The sequence below is a fragment of the Fringilla coelebs genome, assembly GCF_963513975.1.
Source record: "Fringilla coelebs genome assembly, chromosome: 5".
In the NCBI taxonomy this organism is placed as follows: Eukaryota; Metazoa; Chordata; class Aves; order Passeriformes; family Fringillidae; genus Fringilla; species Fringilla coelebs.
The window spans coordinates 21,899,402-21,916,442 of record NC_140033.1 but is presented as its reverse complement, the minus strand read 5'-3'; the positions used below and the strand labels follow the sequence as shown (position 1 = coordinate 21,916,442).

Below are 17,041 nucleotides of genomic sequence, written 5' to 3'. Positions count from 1 at the left end.
TTATCATTTTTTATCCTAACTTCAGAGGCATGCATGCTGCACTTAGGAGTTTAAATGGCAGTTGGACTCAGTGATCTTCGAGGTCTTTTCCAACCTTAATGATTCTATTGTTTTGTATACACGGTGACTCTGTATGAGTAATGATGGTCCCTCTTTACCTTTCCAAATGGCAGAAAATCATTAGTTGATGGCTTTGAACAGTCTAATACTTCAGGGAATCACATTCAGGGTAAGAGTTCAAAATTAGAGAAAAACACAGCTGCTACATGCACAAATATAGCAGATCTAGAACTTCACAACAAAATGTCTTCCTACCACAAAACACTGACTTCCAAAATCAAAACTTTCTGTGGCACTACATGGAGAAAATATTTTTTTCAGAAATTCTTATGAAGTGAAAAGAAAGACAGAATATGAAATTTCACTTGAAACTAAAATTAAATAATCCAGGTTTCTTCTAACTAGTCCTAACTGTATTACAGAATGGATGCATTAAAACTTAGGGCTTTGTTATTCTGCCATCAGCTCTCACATTTCCCAGAATATCTGATCTGCATTTCAATGATTAAGAGCAAATTTTTATGCCCTTGATAGTAAAGTGTATCTTTGTTCCTCTAGCAGCTATTTCTCTAGCACAGACAACAGAGGCTGCAGTAAAAACAAATGGTACAGGATACAAATGGTTTTTTCAGTGCATGGGGAACTCCTAAGTTTGCACCAGCTTTTTCTTTTACAAGCTTTAGTTTCATTTCCTATGGAGGGAAGGAAGACAAGAAATACTGCAGGTAGATATTTAGGGTAAGACTTGCTCTAATCACATGCAGAGGTCACCCAACCCTACAGCCACACATCTCTCAGCTCCTGGCTTTTCAGCCCCAGGTGTCTCATGGGGATATTCACATACATGGTCATCCTCTGGGTAGATGTAATCCTGTCCCACTTCTGACCCTGTGCTTCCCTAAAATGGGAACGTGTATCTCCCTGTGAAAAAGATCATGCCAACAGGCTTTGGTGTCAGGAGAAGGCATTGAAGACACAAGTCTCTGTGCTCACCAGTAGCAATGAACAGGGGAAAGATTCAGAGCTCCCAGAGGCAATTTGCAGATGTTTAATCACAAGGATCTTGAGAATCCAGCCTGTTCCTCTGTACTGAAAGTAGGGAAGACTGCACCAAGCTTGAGCTGCCACCTACCCGATTTTCAGCTGACACAGTCACTTCTCCTTATGGATTTCCTGGTTGGCAGCAGAACAATTATTTATATGCAGGAGGCTTTTTTTTTATGATGTGGCAATTATTTCCATTTTCAGAAGTGGCAGTTCTACAACAACCTAATAGGCAAGCATGAGGAGGAAAGTCCGTGAGCTTCTTATAGTGGAGCTTTGCTTATTCTGTTGGCTGCCTCTTCTGGCTCTTGGCCTTTAGTTAAATAAGTTACATATTACTTTTCACACTCCTGTTCCAGAGAAATGCTATGTCAATATCCCAAGCTTCCACTGCCAAGACATGAGACCAGCTAAACTGTGCGAGGGCAAAGGTCCACCTAGCTCACAGCCAGAGCTCCTGATAGTAGCTGGCAGCTGAGATAAGGAAAGGGTAAATAAAAACAATACTTGTCCTAGAATGGCCTCTTTGAGTTCTGTAATCTTTGGGTTAGAAACCTTCAGGGCTGAAGATTGCATTTAAATGAACACATGTAAATAGGACCTTCTTTCCACCCATCCTTCCTATCTTTCTTCCATTAGTTTATGTAATCACTGAAATCTGTGTACTTTTGTCATCCAAAAATAGTTCCCTTTTTTTCCTTAAAGAGCTTTGGGGCCCCTGAATTCCATGTTACAATCTGAGGGGTGATTGTCATTAATATTTTTCAAAGACTAGTAATATTTCCTGTTCAGCCTGTCCATACAACTGGCAGTTTTATTTATTATTTCCCTCTTGAATTGCCCTCACCTTTCCTAGCTGAAATATTTTAATCTTGTAGTTTTACTGTATCCTTTGGAGATGGAGTGGCCAGAACCACATGCACTATTCCACTGGCAGACTTGTACTCAGTAAGGGCTTAGTGAACTGATGCTGCTTTGCCCTCCTCCTTTCCAACACTCTGCTTGCTATTCATCCTACTGCTGACTGCTGGGATGTTCCAAGAGATCTACCCACGTTGTACTGCAATTCCTCTTCTGAGAAGTAGCAGCCACTCATTACAGTGTAATATGCATATTTAAGGTTTTCCTACATGTTACTTCAGACTGGATTGCATCTGTCTTTTTATCACTCAGTAATGCAGTGCTGTGAGTGGTTTCTCCAACCTGTCAGTACATCAGCAAACTTTGGCACCTTTGGATTTCAGCCCCCTTTCCATACTAATGACTCTGCTGAACACCACAGGCATCAACATCAATCCCCACAGAGTTCCACTGGCAAATACTCCCCACTGAGAACATGAATCCTTTCTTTGTATCCTTCAAATCCAATCCTTCTTTTAACCTTTAAAGATTTTACTTCTGCTAACCTCTAAGGATTTTACTTTTTTACCTTTTTTTATTTTAGCAACTAAGTCACTTTTACCTGCACATCCCATGCCTCTTTAAGAACACTGAAGCCACACTGTATTTTCTTCATAGATTCACATATTTATGACTACAGTTTCAACCATTTTTGTCAGTATGGAAGGTAGGTTTCCTGGAAGTATTTCTCCAAACATATGGAGCCTCTTTTCAAGCGCCATGTCACACTTGCGATGAAGGCTAAACTATTTTTTAGTTTTCATACACATTATAAAAATTGTAAATTAGAAATCATGGTGACATGATTTCTAATTTCTTATTCTAGTTTAAACTTAGGTGAATAATATATAACCTTGATGATATGACACAATTAATTTTATTTATTTATTCTGAAATCTCTCCTATCGCTAACGGAGTAGCAGCAAAATGCTCTGAGGTTCAATGACTATTGAAAAAGTGTTCCAAGTGAGAACTGCTTTATGTTCTACCACCACAATGACCAACACTAAGGCCACTTGGCTTTGCATTGTTACTCATTTTTCTGCACTCCTCTTTTTTATTAGATCCAGTACTCTCTGAAAGAATTCCTGTCTAAAGTGTTTTTATGAATAGTTTTTGGGTCTTGTGCACATTATTCCTCTGAATCTCTTTAGGTCTGCCATATGATGCTGCAGTAAATTTGCAAGAATATATATTTCTTTTAATTTTATGTATCATTCAGGTATATGCTTTTTGAAGTGTGACTATTACTTTTAATAGCGTCACCTCTTTCACTCTGTTAATTATGACAGTTTGGGATGTTTCCATGTAGGGAGGGGAGTTAGGGGAAAAATGCTTTTTTGACATATAATTTGACCTTTTAATATGTTGCGTTGAAGCAGTTTGTATTCCAGATATGAGCAGTGTCAATCAACATAATTAAAGGAGATTATTGGGCAATTTATCAAATCACAGATAGATGGATTATTTAAATTCTTATTTAAAAGACATTTCACTTGGATATTGCATTCAACCTCAGTCTTCAAAGACTTTTCTTAGAATAGTTCTCCATGATTCTCAAAATATTTATCTTTGTCTCCTGGAATCCAAAATTACTTTAAGACACAACATCAGTCCTCTACAGCTCTATTGTGTCACTTTTTTAACCTAGGCATTCTCCTTCCAGAAAGTGTTTAGTATGCCTACCAACATGTCATATAAATAGGCTTGTTTACAGTTACACATTCCATTTAATTGATCCTATTTTACTCATATACCTTAATTTCATTCTGCATTATTGTGTTTGACTTCTGCTTGTATATGACTGTGTCTTTTAGAATACTCATTGCAATTTTTATGCTTGCATTTTACCCATTTATGGTAAATTTTAGTCCTAAGACACAATTCATCCTTACATGTGTCCTTTTCCACCATACCTTCTCCATCCCAGTTTTCTTGGTCCTTAGTTTTAAATGCAAAATAAATACAACTTTCTGATTTAATCTATATGGAACATCTGTACAGGTTTCATCTATGCCTTAAAAACTTAGCACCTGAAAATAAACAAAACTGTTCTAATCAGATGAAAATAATGGCTTAGTTCCATGCTGCCCTTCACTTAGCAGTGAAGTGCATAAACATATATATATATATAAATATAATATAAAATTTAGTAAAGTTGTAAAAATGGTTGAAGTAAGTGAATCAACTTGCTCTGGTGCAAAGTCTAGAGTTAAAGGCAAAACACTACTTACTTCTCTGAATTCCCCACTAACACATTGAATGAATCATACAGAATTGCTAACAAGAATCTCTCACATTTTCATCACTCAATTTTGAAACTAATTTGGCTAAATGTTTGTTCATCTAGAGTGACAACTAACTGGCTTCAACCTGCCTCAAGCAGTTCTTTTGTAGTTATTTAAAAATACTCTACCTCTGTCAGAAAAAAAATCTCAAAACTGAGTTTGCTAGAAAATAATCAAATGTACAGCCTTCATCTACAAGTTTATGTTTTATTATAATGGCATTCATTAAGTGGGGAGAGGAGAGGACCAAAGGATAAGGGATTTCTTTTTTTTTTCTTCTTCTTTTAGGCTGGAAACACCAATGCTTTATTATACTGTGCCAAACTACAGTTGCTCCTTCAAATGTAAAAATAGAAAACTAAATGAATAAGGCAATTCCTGTATTCAAGGATATGTGAGGATAGTTAATCTACACCCCAGCTCCTCAAATGGCATTCTAAGCATCTTTCTAATGTTTATTCATGGGAAAGCTCATGTTATGTAATGCTTGAGTTTATTAAATGGCCAAAAGCATTCCATTAGCCAGAAGCTGTGAAGTCAGTGGGGTGGCTGTTGCAGCATTTAGTCTCCTCAGAGTGGTAAATGCATAGTCAACAAAACAGGGGGAGCTGGATGTAAGTGGAAGATGCAGCAGAGCAAAATATGATGCATTTTAAAACGCGTGTTAGATGGAAGGCAGAAACAAAGAAAACATAACCACAAGCACTTGTCAAAGCAGATGAAAACTCATCATATTCCTTTCAGCTGCGGTGCACAACAATAGCACCTGAAGATATCTCCAAGAGACACTTTTTAAGTGTCAAAAGTAACCACTTGTGTGACAGATTCCAGGGTTACTTCTGACTGTAAAAAGTTTCTGTAACTCTTGTTTGGCTCTGAGTGGTATCAAAGACTCAACACACAGAAATACCAGCTAGAGCAGACAGCTTGCAGAATGGAGTCCAAAGCTGATGGTAACTGAAGCTCTCTGAAAATGTGGAGGCAGTACAGAAAATTTAAACAGCATTTCACAATGCATCTGTAAAAAGTGGAGTCAACAAAATGAGTACCAGCTGGAATGTAGCCATAAATCTCCTTTTAGCAGTATGTGGTCCCTCAGCATTCAATCTCACTGAGAAAAGATAACAACTATAAAACTGTCTTGCAGTTTCAGAAGAAAACTAGTAAAATGTTACAGGGACACCTATGAGTATCAGAAGGATGCAACCCAAGCATGATGGCTGCCTTTAAGGGTGAGTTCCATCTCATCCTGCAGCCGTCTCCTACAAAACAGTCAGAAGGATCATAACCTAAAATCCCTTGATTGTAAAGAGAACCCTGGTTAATGACTTCAGATATAGACAGAGACCTCACTTGCCCAGAATTAGGTGATACAAACCACTCAGCCAGAGAGATCCCAACTCAGCCAGACCTGCAAGGCAAAGCATTTCAAAACATGAGCCACAAGACTCAGCAGCTGCCTTGTTGGAGGAAGGCAGCTCCTTTATGGTGGGAGGAATCATCTACTGGTTAGTGAAAACACTTCAAACAGGCCACCAAGTGGTGGCTCTTTCAGAGTCTTAATTCTGTCTTTGAACTTCAAATCACAGAATCATAGAATGCCTTGAATTAAAAGGCACATTGAAGATCATCGAGTTCCGAGCTCCTTGCAGGGACACCTTCCTCTAGAGCAGGCTGCTGGAGGTCTCATCCAGCCTGGCCTGAACACTTCCAGAGATGGGGCACTGTCCTGCTTCATGGCCTCACCCCTCTCACAGTAAAGAATTTCTTCCTAATATCGAATCTAAACCTACTCTCTTTCAGGTTAAAACCATTCCCCTTTTTCCTGTAGCTACACACTCCTGTAAGAAAGCCTCTCTCCAGCTTTCCTGTAGGTTCCCTTCAGGTACTGGGAAGCCAGCAATCAGTTCACCTTGAAGCCTTCTCTTGCCCAGGCTGAGCAATCCTGATTCCCTCAGCCTTTCCTCTAGCCCTCCAATCATGCTGAAACTGGAACAGAACAAGAACCAGTCTGAGCAAATCTCCATCCTGCACTGGGGTAATGAACTGATAATTATAACAGCCTAAAGGCATCTGTGTCTGCACTGACTAAACCAAATAGCTCTTGCTCTTCAGAAAAGATGCTCAATCATAGGTGAGTTCTGCTCATTAATTCACTTTATATGGGGCCAATACCAGTCTGGAACCTTTTCTAATATATGCATTTCTCACATCTATTTTTTTCTGCCCGAGGCAGTGGAAGAACAAACGAATATGACATAGTGGTGTTAAGCCATAAACAGCCCCAGAGCAAGGAGGTAGAGCTTTCAGAAGAGAAGCATCACAAAATCACCTTTTTTTGGGAGCTTTATTGTGTAACATTAATTTACCTAAATAGAAGGAGATTATCTTTGCTTTTTAAAGTGTAATACCTAAAGCCAATTTCCTTCATCACTGAGAATAAGGCCACTAGTGAATACAAAATCTTCCATAGTAAATGATAGTTATACAGTTTACATGGTGCATTTGAAAATCACTCTCACTGTGAATAAAGCCTTTTACTTCTTATACACATTGAACTTCTACATCATGAACTATAGTCCTTATAGTTTAAGCAAAGGGAGTCAGTATTTTCATTTACAGTTACCAAACAGCTCATACCTTCTGCAGTTCAAGCACAGTGAAAGATATGCAATACATACCAAGGAGAGGTTATATGCAAAAACACGGAGTGATGAACCCTCAAAAGTACATTCTGCTTTGGCTTTTCAAGCTCTGTGCAGAAGCTGATAACCTTGAATGCACTGAAATAACTTAAAGTTATTGTGAGGGGCCAAAAAATGCTTCAAATGGTTTTATAAACTATTAAATTTATACAATTGAGAAAAGCTTAAGTTGATTTTATTTTAAAAATGTAGAACATCTTAAAATACATCGTTTTAATTATTTAAAGTGCTTCAGCTGTTCAAACTTAGTTACTTTAATTTGGAAAGCCTGTTGAAATATGCATAGGTTTAAAATCTTTTTAAAATTGATCAAAAAATTCCTTCTCTTAATTCCAATTTTTCATTAATTAAAAATATTTTTCAATCCAATTGTTCTAAATGCAATTTTCAGCTAAGAATGCCCATGTGCCTTTGATTTCAAACAGTAAAGAGTCGTAATAACAAAGTAATTTAATTTTTATTTTGGATCTTTGTTAAAAAAAGAAATAGAAGAAAAGGCAGATCACAATTTCTGGACTAATATTCTCTCCTTTGCCACAAAAACACACAGTACACAGAATATCAATGTGACCTTGCCTCTTCATGCTACTGGATTTTTTTCTAAGTTTGGTCTCCAAAATCCAGTCTCTGGAATTTAATTTCCCAGGGTGAATTTTTGAAGTCCTTGTTTTTCTTCATTAGCATTAGCCTTTGCCCCAGAGCCTGCAGTAACCCTGCTGCATTAGTCAGAGGTTCAAGATCCTAGCTCCATGCAAAACCCCGTACTATTTTTGAATGAACACCTTTGAGGGGCTCCTCCACTCAAAGAACTTTTATGAAGTCCATTTAAGTGGCCTCTTACTCCTCTCTTGGATAAGAAAAAGGGGCTTCCCTCCACACCCACTGAACACAGGTTTTCTAGGTTCTATTCTTGCAATAAGAATAGCAGTGCATTTTTCATTCTGCTACCTCCTGAAAACCTTTCAGCCTCTCAAGATCCTGTTGCCACTTCTGATGCTAGATCTAAACAATCACACAAATGTCTTTCATGTTGCCTAAACCAAGGAAAGGCAGGTGAAATATTCTATAAGCAGCTGGCTGATGCTTCATGATTGCCAGCCCTTGTTCTTGTGGGAGACTTGAACCTGCCAGATGTCTGCTGGAAACTCAGCACTGTGAAGAGGCAGTCTAGGAGGTTCATGGAGCATGGGGAAGGTAAATTCCTGACACACCTGGTGACAGAGCCCACCAGGGACAGCCCTGCTAGACCTGCTGTGTATGAACAGAGAAGGGCTGGTGGGAGACTGGCAGTCAGAGGCTGCCTTGGGCACAGCCACCCCAAAATGGTAGAGTCTGCAATTCTTGGTGAAGCGAGGAAGGGGGTCAACAAAACCTCTGCCTTGGACAGTCCTTAAAAACAAAGGAGTCCAGGAGAGCTAGACACACTTTAAGAGAGAAATCTTGAAAGCACAGAAGCAGGGCATCCCCATGCGCCAGAAGAGGAACCGATGCGGAGGACCTGCCTGGCTGAACAGGGAGTTCTCACTGGAAATCAGAGGGATAAAAAAGAAAAAAAAGAATTGATGACCTTTCCAAGAAAGGGGCAGGCAACTTAGGGAGAGTAGAAGGTTGTTGTTAGGCCATGTAGAGAGAAAATTAGAAAGTTGAAAACTCAGCTAGAGCTCAATCTGGCAACTGCTGTGGGAGATAATAAAAAGTGTTTTTATAAATAAATTAACAACCAAAGGAGAGCTAAGTAAATTCTCTATCCTCGGATGTGGGGAAGGGGAGAACATTGTAACCAAGTACCAGGAAAAGGCTGAGGTACTTGACTTTCTTTGCCTCAGTCTTTAACAGCTAGTTATCCTCAGGGCAACATGCTGAGCTGCTAGAAGGGTCTGGGAGCAGAAGAGAAGCCCTGCAATCCACGAGGAAGCAGCCAGTGACCCACTGAGAGTCCATGTAAGCACAAAGGACGTGGCTGTGTTGGCTGACAGCAGCTGAACATGACCCAGTGAGTGCCCAGGTGGCCAAGAGGGCCACTGCCACCCTGGCTTGTGCCAGCCATGGTGTGGCCAGCAGCACCAGGGCAGGGATGGCTCTCCTGTGCCCAGCACTGGTGAGGTCCCACCTCAGGGGCTCCTTACAACAAACAGACAGACATTGAGGGGCTGGAGCGTGTCCAGAGAGGAGCTGGGGGAGCTGGGGAAGGCTCTAAGGAGCAAGCCACATGAGGAGGGGCTGAGGGAGCTGGGATGCTCAGCCAGGACAGGAGGGGCTTGGGAGGACCGCATCATTTTCCAAGTGCCTGAAAGGAGGTTGCAGCCAGGTGGGGTCAGCCTCTTCTTCCTGGCAACCAGCAAGAAATAGCCTCAAGCTGCACCAGGGGAGGTTCAGGTGGGACATCAGGATGAATTTCATCCCTGAAAGGGCTGTCAGCATTGATACAGACTGTCCAGGAAGGTGGTGGAGTCACCATCCCTCTAAGTACTCAAGAAATTACTGGATGTGGCACTTAGTGCTCTGGTTTCGTTGACATGATGGTGATCAGTCAAAGGTTGGATTCAATGATCTTGGAGGTTTTTTCCAATCTTAATGATTCTATGAGTCCATTATCATATTAGGAGCTCAGACTGTGTTACCTCTGAAACAGACAGACATGTTTCTTTCAAAGTTGTTTAGGATTCAGCCCATCCTTCAAATGTTTTTCTTCTTAATGGGAACTCTTTTTTTTTTCCTCAAGGCAAGACTGTCTTCCATTTACTCACATTAAAATTAACAATTTAATATTTTTCAATTGCAACCTGTATGTCATACAAAAAGATAACTCTGCAAAAATAACTATCCTGCATTGTTACTTAATGTGATATCACGTGATCTACAAATTATATTCTGACTTTCAGCAAAGGTAAAAACTTAACCTTGCAGTTGCAAATACCAAGTATTTGAAGAAATTAAACCAATTTACCAAGTATTTGAAGAAATTAAACCAATTAATTTTAAAATGGATACTTTAGTAGCCTTCAGTTATTTAATTGCACTCTGTCTCTACTAACCAGCCACACTAGGAAGTTTGATAACGTTCCACATAGAACTCACTACAAAACCACTAGAGTTAAACTGAAAAAAAAAATTAACTTACAGTTCTTAAAAACAGTAATAAGTTCTATGGACAAAGGCAAATTTATAGTCTCCTAGAACAGTAAAACTTCAATAGTTATGTGATATAGCTATCATATATGAAAATCCATGCAATCATTTCGGGTCAAAACCTCATATAATATAGATTGCTTGTCTGTATAATCTTGAAAATCATCTACAGACTTCTCCTGTAAACATTAAGCTCTTGGATGATAAAGATCTGACAGTTGTAGGCACTGACAATTACTCACCCTTGAAGGTCTCACTGCAGTATAAATGACTGAAAAATGAATCCCTCGTTCCTGCAGATCCATGGTCACTCTTCCAATTATTTTGTCTGTAAATAGAAACATGTATAATTCAACAAACTTGTAAGCTGAGAAAGCTAAAATCCTACAGTAGTTGGAGAGCTAATGAGCTAGATGTTTAAGCTTATTCAGTTTGTTTAAGCAACTTAAGTGCTCATTCTATCTAGGTACAAATGGGATAGGACACTCTCAGCATCTTGATAAATGCACAATTTCAGTGAGATGATTTAAAAAAAAAATACAACTGTTCAGAAAAAGGGGTGATTTTAAAACTGAAAAGTAAAACCATGGAAAATATACCCAAAAGTTTGAACTTTGGGCAATTAAAAGCAGGAGCAGGAGAAATCACTTCAGAGATTTCTTTTCTTTCTTTAAGAGTATATGCAGAATGCATATACTGTTAGTCAGGTGATCAGTTAATAAATAAACAATAAAATGTAAGTGGTATTGTTCTGTGAATTACAAAATACACGTAACTATCACTGAGAAACAGCACTCAAAGCATGGTGTTTAGTGTAGGGCATGATATGTATAATACTAGTAGCAATATTTGTTCTGCCTTCTGTGGATTTAAAGCCTGCTTCTGCACCCCCAACAGGACACAGAAAATTTTCCTGTTCATTAATTACACTGGAGGCCAAAGGAGAAATATGGTGGGGTATTTCTGAAAAAGGAAGGAGAAGTCAAGTAAGGAAGAGAGGGTCTTTCAAAGAGGTCCAAAGATGCCTCTACAAAAGATCCTCTTCTAGTTCTGAAACCATAGGCAGTTACAATAAATGCTTACAACTGATAAATGTTTTCAATAATTGTGCAGAAACATGAACATCTGCTTATAAGGAGCACAGTAGTTGTGACTCATGAGCCATTATTAGTGTTGTTATTGGGACTGCTTGAGAAGCAAGCAAGCAGACTCACATTTACTATTTCAGTGCCTTCCCACTTCTCATTCATCTACTAGTCTGGTGGATGGAGGTTTTATAACTTGGACATACAAACTACTCAGATTTTGAGGTGATACTTTACAGAAATTGTGGTTTTTTTGCATTTGCTGAAATTAAGAGTTTATGTTACTATTATCCTCTTTAACCACTTCTATTTACTGTAATTATGGTGTCCTGGCTGAGTGAGATATTTGGCTTTTGTAAGAATTCAAGCATTGATTTTTTTCTGTAGGGTTTCAGCTGAACTGATTTCCTCATAACAGTCAAGAATCATAGCTATGTGAATTTTCCAACTCAAAATTATTCCTAAGAGAATCTACTATAAGAAATGTACTTACTCAGAAAAACAGCTGCCTAAAAACTACTGCCATAATTACACTGGTTGTGGAGATCCAAGACATTGTAAACATTGATTTTGCAGTCTGAATTCATAGATTTTAGAAATTCTCTTTAGCCTTAGCAAAAATTTGCAGAACAAAAAAAAATAATAGTACCTATAAAAATGCAGAGATTGACTTCAGGTTTTCTTTCATTAAAGCAACCAATAGCTTTCTGATATAACATGTTATTTGCATTTCCCTTCAGAAGGGAGGTAGATGTAACTATAGTTACCAGTAAGGTCTATAACTCCTGCCTTCAGGAAGATTCTAGAGGTAACTCCTTCATCCAAAGAAGCTTCTGGGAACATCTTTTTGACAAAATAAGGATTGATATGGGGATATAGTTCTGCCTGTGATCAGAACTATACCTTTCTTATGAAGTATTTTCAAATTCTCCACAGAAAAGAGCTCAGACTGCCCACCATGTTTTAGAGCACCTAAATTAGGCGCCTGCTTGGGAACAATAGTGCAGATTCTGTACTTGGCCAAGCAAGGTGGCACATTTCCCTAACCCACACACCTTCTCCCCAATTAAAATCTAGTTGATACTAATCAAAAAGTTGGCATAGTCTTTTCTTCCATCCTCCCACAGATCAGCTTTAACTTTGCTTTCCCAAAACCAAGTGGCCTGGGACAGCAGCTGCTTGAGACGACAGTGTGCCCTGGCAGCCAGGAGGGCCAGCCCTGTCCTGGGGGACACCAGGCACAGCATCACCAGCTGGGCAAGGGAGGGGATTGTCCTGCTCTGCTCTGAGCTGGGACAGCCTCACCTCCAGTGCTGGGGCAGTTCTGGTGCCACAGTGTAAGGATATAAAGCCATGAGAGTGTCCAAAGGAGGGCAATGAGGATGGTGAAGGGTGAAGGGGATGGGAGCCTTATGAGGAGCAGCTGAGGTCATTGATCTGTCCAGCCTGGAGAAGAGGAGACTGAACCCTCACTGCAGTTACAGCTTCCTCACGAGGGGAACAGGAGGGGCAGGCACTGCTGACCTCACCACTCGTGACCAGTGACTCAAGGAAATGGCAGGAAACTGAGTCAGTGGAGGTTTAGGCTGGATATCAGGAAAAGGTTTTCTACCCAGAGCACTGCAATAGAGCACCCTAGAGAAGTGCCAGAGGGCCAAACCTGACAGAGCTCAAGAAGAATTTGGAGAGCGCTGTCAGGCATGTGATGTGATTCTTGGGGTGTCCTGCGCAGGATGGGCTCTGTGATCCCAGCTGGTCCCTTCCAACTCAGCATGTCCTATGATACCATGATTCTAGGCCTTGGGGAGCTTATTCTTGAATCCATGCAGCTGATGAAAGAAATGTCCCATAAAGACAAAGCCACTATTTAGCCAAGACCAACATTAAGCCAAAGCTCAGCTACCCAGTATGCTCTGGGGACAAGAAAATAGAACAAATACCTCCTCTGCAAATCAGAGATGAAAGCCCAGCTGCTTGTTTTAGTATAAAACCCACTCATTTTGGACTAGAACAAAAACAAACAGAAAAGGATACACAACTAAGGTATTTTCCCCCGATTTTCAAATCTGCTGCTGATTTTAGAACCCCAGTTCTGAGCAGAAACAGTCATAGCCACTAAGAACACTGTTTCATTGCTACACTGCAAACCTCCAAAACTACCACTTCAGTGATTTGCATGCTCTACAATTTGATTTCTAATTTAGAGTGGTAAGTGAAAGCTCTGCACTGAGATGCCTCTCAGTGCCATTTTCATGCATGGCTCCTCTTTTTCAACCAGATGCTAGGCAAGAAACTTTTTTTATAGTATTATATTGAGAGATTCAACTTTAACAAGTAATGTTTAATACACTGCAAAGCCAATAAAAAACTGATATCAAAGGCAAAGAAGGCCATCAGTACTGTTTTATAAAGATTAGGAAAACATTTCCTATTCATGCAGACACCCTCTGTTGAGACCAAAGCCTTGGAACTGCCAGATGAGCCTGGCACCTGCAGCTGCCAGTGTGCAAGGTGAGATGGAAGGAGGCAGCTCAAGCTGCACAGACACGCAGGGTCTGGGCTCAGGGAATGAGCAAAGGGCCATGCCTGAAGCAGACATGAATTTATCAAGCCCACATTTCATGTCACAGACACTTAGTGTCTGATTAAAACTAAGACAACCAGAGCTTATAAATACTGTAGAAGGGGAGTGGGATAAAAGCTTTTAAATGGCAGCAGCAAAGCCAAGCCTGTGAGCCAGAGGATGCTACCTGCTCAGGTGGAGTCACAAATGATGAAATGTTATTATGTCGAGGTACTATTACTTACCACTCTCAGCAAATGCTTCCAGGGTGGAAATGTCTTTTAAATCACTAGAGAAAAAGAGGGAAGAGAAATAATTAAAAATCTTTCCTAGGCAAGAATGATGTGAATCAGAAATGTATGAAGATACTGACTGATAAAAGGATTACTGTCAGTCCCTCTGTTTTTCTTTCATCTCCTCCTAATGACCCTTTTCTTCTGCAAAGCCATTAAAAATGTAAGGACCACATCTTCAGCTGATTCTTAAACCCCTCAAATTTCCTAGACAGCAGAGAAGCCATACTACTGACAGTATTTTGGTCAGCCTCTGAGGAGCTTTTTTTCATTTGGTGTTGGTCCCTTGTTTAACATTTGTTCAGGAGCTCTTTAAAATTGTAATCATGCCTCTTTTTGTGTAGTGATTTGACAGCTAGAATTGCATTTGTTGATATCTGCACCTTGCACCAACATGTACAAATGCCCAAGTAACAAGCTGAGAGGAAGAATAAGCAGAAGAAGCTCAGCAACCATGCCTTATATTTTCTAAATATCCATTCACCTGAAGGAACAGTCTCTCCCTTTCTCTGTTAGATCACAGCCCTCATGGAGCTGGAAACATGAAGAATTATAACCCTCCCCTTCCCTCCATAGTGATGGAAAAGGAGGCTGTTTATTAGCTTCAGGTTTGTCTGTATGTTTATTTGCTTGCTAATTTATCCTGCCAGTATTTTTGACCCCTGGAATGCCTCTAGCAATTAATTCTGCAGGTAAATCATGTGTCGAGTAAAATAATTGAGCCTTTCTGCTAAAAAGTGTGTTGCCATTTAGTTTTATTACTGCCCCTTTGTTCTCATATAATGAGGCAGACAAAATAGGAATGCCTGACTGCCTTTCTCAACAGAATTCATCTATTATACCTGGTAAGCTCACATGGGGACTTTGAGAAACACTGAATTTATCCTTGTAAGAGAAACAATTTTGATAGCCCTACAAGCTTGCACTGTTTTTTTTTAATTTCCTGAATACAACTGACAATTTCAAAAGCTCTAAAAATCATGCACACATGGGGGTCAGCTCTGTTCGTGGTAAGCCCCTACCTGGCAAGGGGTGGTAGCTGAACCACCAGTAAGTTTGGGTTAGAGGCATTCACTTCCAGCTGAGAGACACTGAGGTTAGTTACATTTGTTAACTTCCAGTGTCCTGATTCTTGAAGAACATTCAGGAGATCCTTGGTAGCCTCGCAGTCAACAGCTGGCAAAACTAAAGACGAAGGAGAAGACTGAAGAATTTCCTGCAAAAAATTCATGAGAGGTTTATTTACCTGCTTAATATTCAGTTGCTTAATAATTAACACAACCTTTTTTATAATGTATCCTTAATTTAACATTCAAGGTGAGGGACCTCCACAGTAAACAGCATGTGAATTCTCACCAGTTGGATTGATGGTGGCTTGCAGGCTGCCCCTGAACTTCCTTGCAGCAAGCTTAGAGCACTCAGTAACACCAATTTTTTTCTGTCCTTTCCACATGTATGGAAGAGGAGAGCTAGATGATGTAGAAGTTCTCAAGCTTGAGAGCTATGAGCACTGCCAGAAGCAAAGCTCAGATGATGCTAACTAAATGCCCTTGGATGTGAGAAAGATCAGTGTCAGACATCTCCAGTTCCAGCAGCTCTTCAGTTAAGTCACACTTTGCATGAAAAACATCCTGCATTTGTGTACATCCTGGTGGTACAGCAGATGGTACAGAAAAATGTCTAATTTGTAATTATTACTTTAAAAAAGCTGCAGATTTACAGACACATACAAACAAAATTCATGTCATACTTTCCACCTTTTTACTCAAAGTACAAATTATAAAGCTCAGGCGGAATTGGTTCAGATAAAGCATCAGGGTATCATCCACTTCAGTTACAAATCTGATAGCTGAGTTCCTGATACAGATACTTGAATAAAGTTAATTGGAAAACATTCTCATTCTTTAAATTTGGAACCTGCATTGTCAAAAAACATCTTTCCAAAATTTTTCCTTGATAATAAAATTAATCTGAAATATTTGGGGAAACAAAAGGCAAGACAAAGATTTGAAAATTATCAAAATTAATGTAGCCCATATTTAATGTTGTGGTGGGTTGACCCTGGCCTGATGCAGGTGCCAACCAAAGCTGCTCTACCATTTCCCTCTTCAACTATACGAAGGAGAGAAAATAAAAGGCTCATGGGCCAGGGAGAGTTCACTAACCAATAACACAAGAAAAAAGTCTTGGCTTGGGAAAACCTCTGGAGCCCACCCACTACCAAAGTCTTGTCACAGAAACCCAATACAAATATGAATACTAGAAGATATTTTTTCATTGAGTCCTAGTTTAGAGCTTGTCCAGATTAAGTCTGTTACTTGACCCAACATTGCAATCTTCAAGCTGTTACAGACTCTGTCTCCCTCCCATGCAAGTGTTGTGGTGTTCCTAACACTTTCCTCCTCCTCTTCATTTATTCCTTTTTGTCTGTTTTTTGACTGCTCTTCTGACCTGCTCTCTAACTCTTTCTAATTACTCACATCTTCCTTCCTAGGCAAAGGCTATAGGTACTTTCATATTTCTATAGATGCCCATAAGGTAGGATTATGTGGCATTGTCTGATTTACCTAATCAGACTAAGAGAAAAGTAACTGCAGAAATTAAAATAGAGCAGAAAGCACTGATCTTGTGTATGGGTCTTTGAGTAGTGTTTTTAGCACCTCCTGGAAAAAAAAATGAAGCATTTCATTTTGATTTATTTACAGATTTGAATTTAGACCTCAAATTTTGAGCAATTCAATGATTTTGTTTTATTCTCAATATTTTGTTTTATTTCCAATATTTTAATCCCTTGTCCCATAGCAGCATGCAGAATGGCAACAGCCATTTCATCCAAGAATACTAAGCAGATTACTCATTTAATGTAGAAAAGATATAAAATGTATCATTACTAAATAATATCTTCATTGTGCCTCTGCTCCTAACCAGTGCTGCACTGCCATCTGTCTCAGCTTCCAGGCACTGGTATTCAGCT

General features: G+C 39.6%; 1 protein-coding gene across 1 annotated transcript in view; it reads right to left on the bottom strand.

Annotated features, from left to right (window-relative positions):
* Window positions 1-17,041, bottom strand: part of LOC311153862 (V-type proton ATPase subunit S1-like) — a 50,355-nt gene that overhangs the window by 22,061 nt on the left and 11,253 nt on the right. The window contains exons 4-6 of the mRNA XM_084205937.1: window positions 15,090-15,283; window positions 14,020-14,063; window positions 10,369-10,454 (exon numbers count right to left, since the gene is read on the bottom strand). Of these exons, the coding sequence (XP_084062063.1) occupies window positions 10,369-10,454; window positions 14,020-14,063; window positions 15,090-15,283 (324 nt within the window). The remainder of the gene's footprint in view (window positions 1-10,368; window positions 10,455-14,019; window positions 14,064-15,089; window positions 15,284-17,041) is intronic.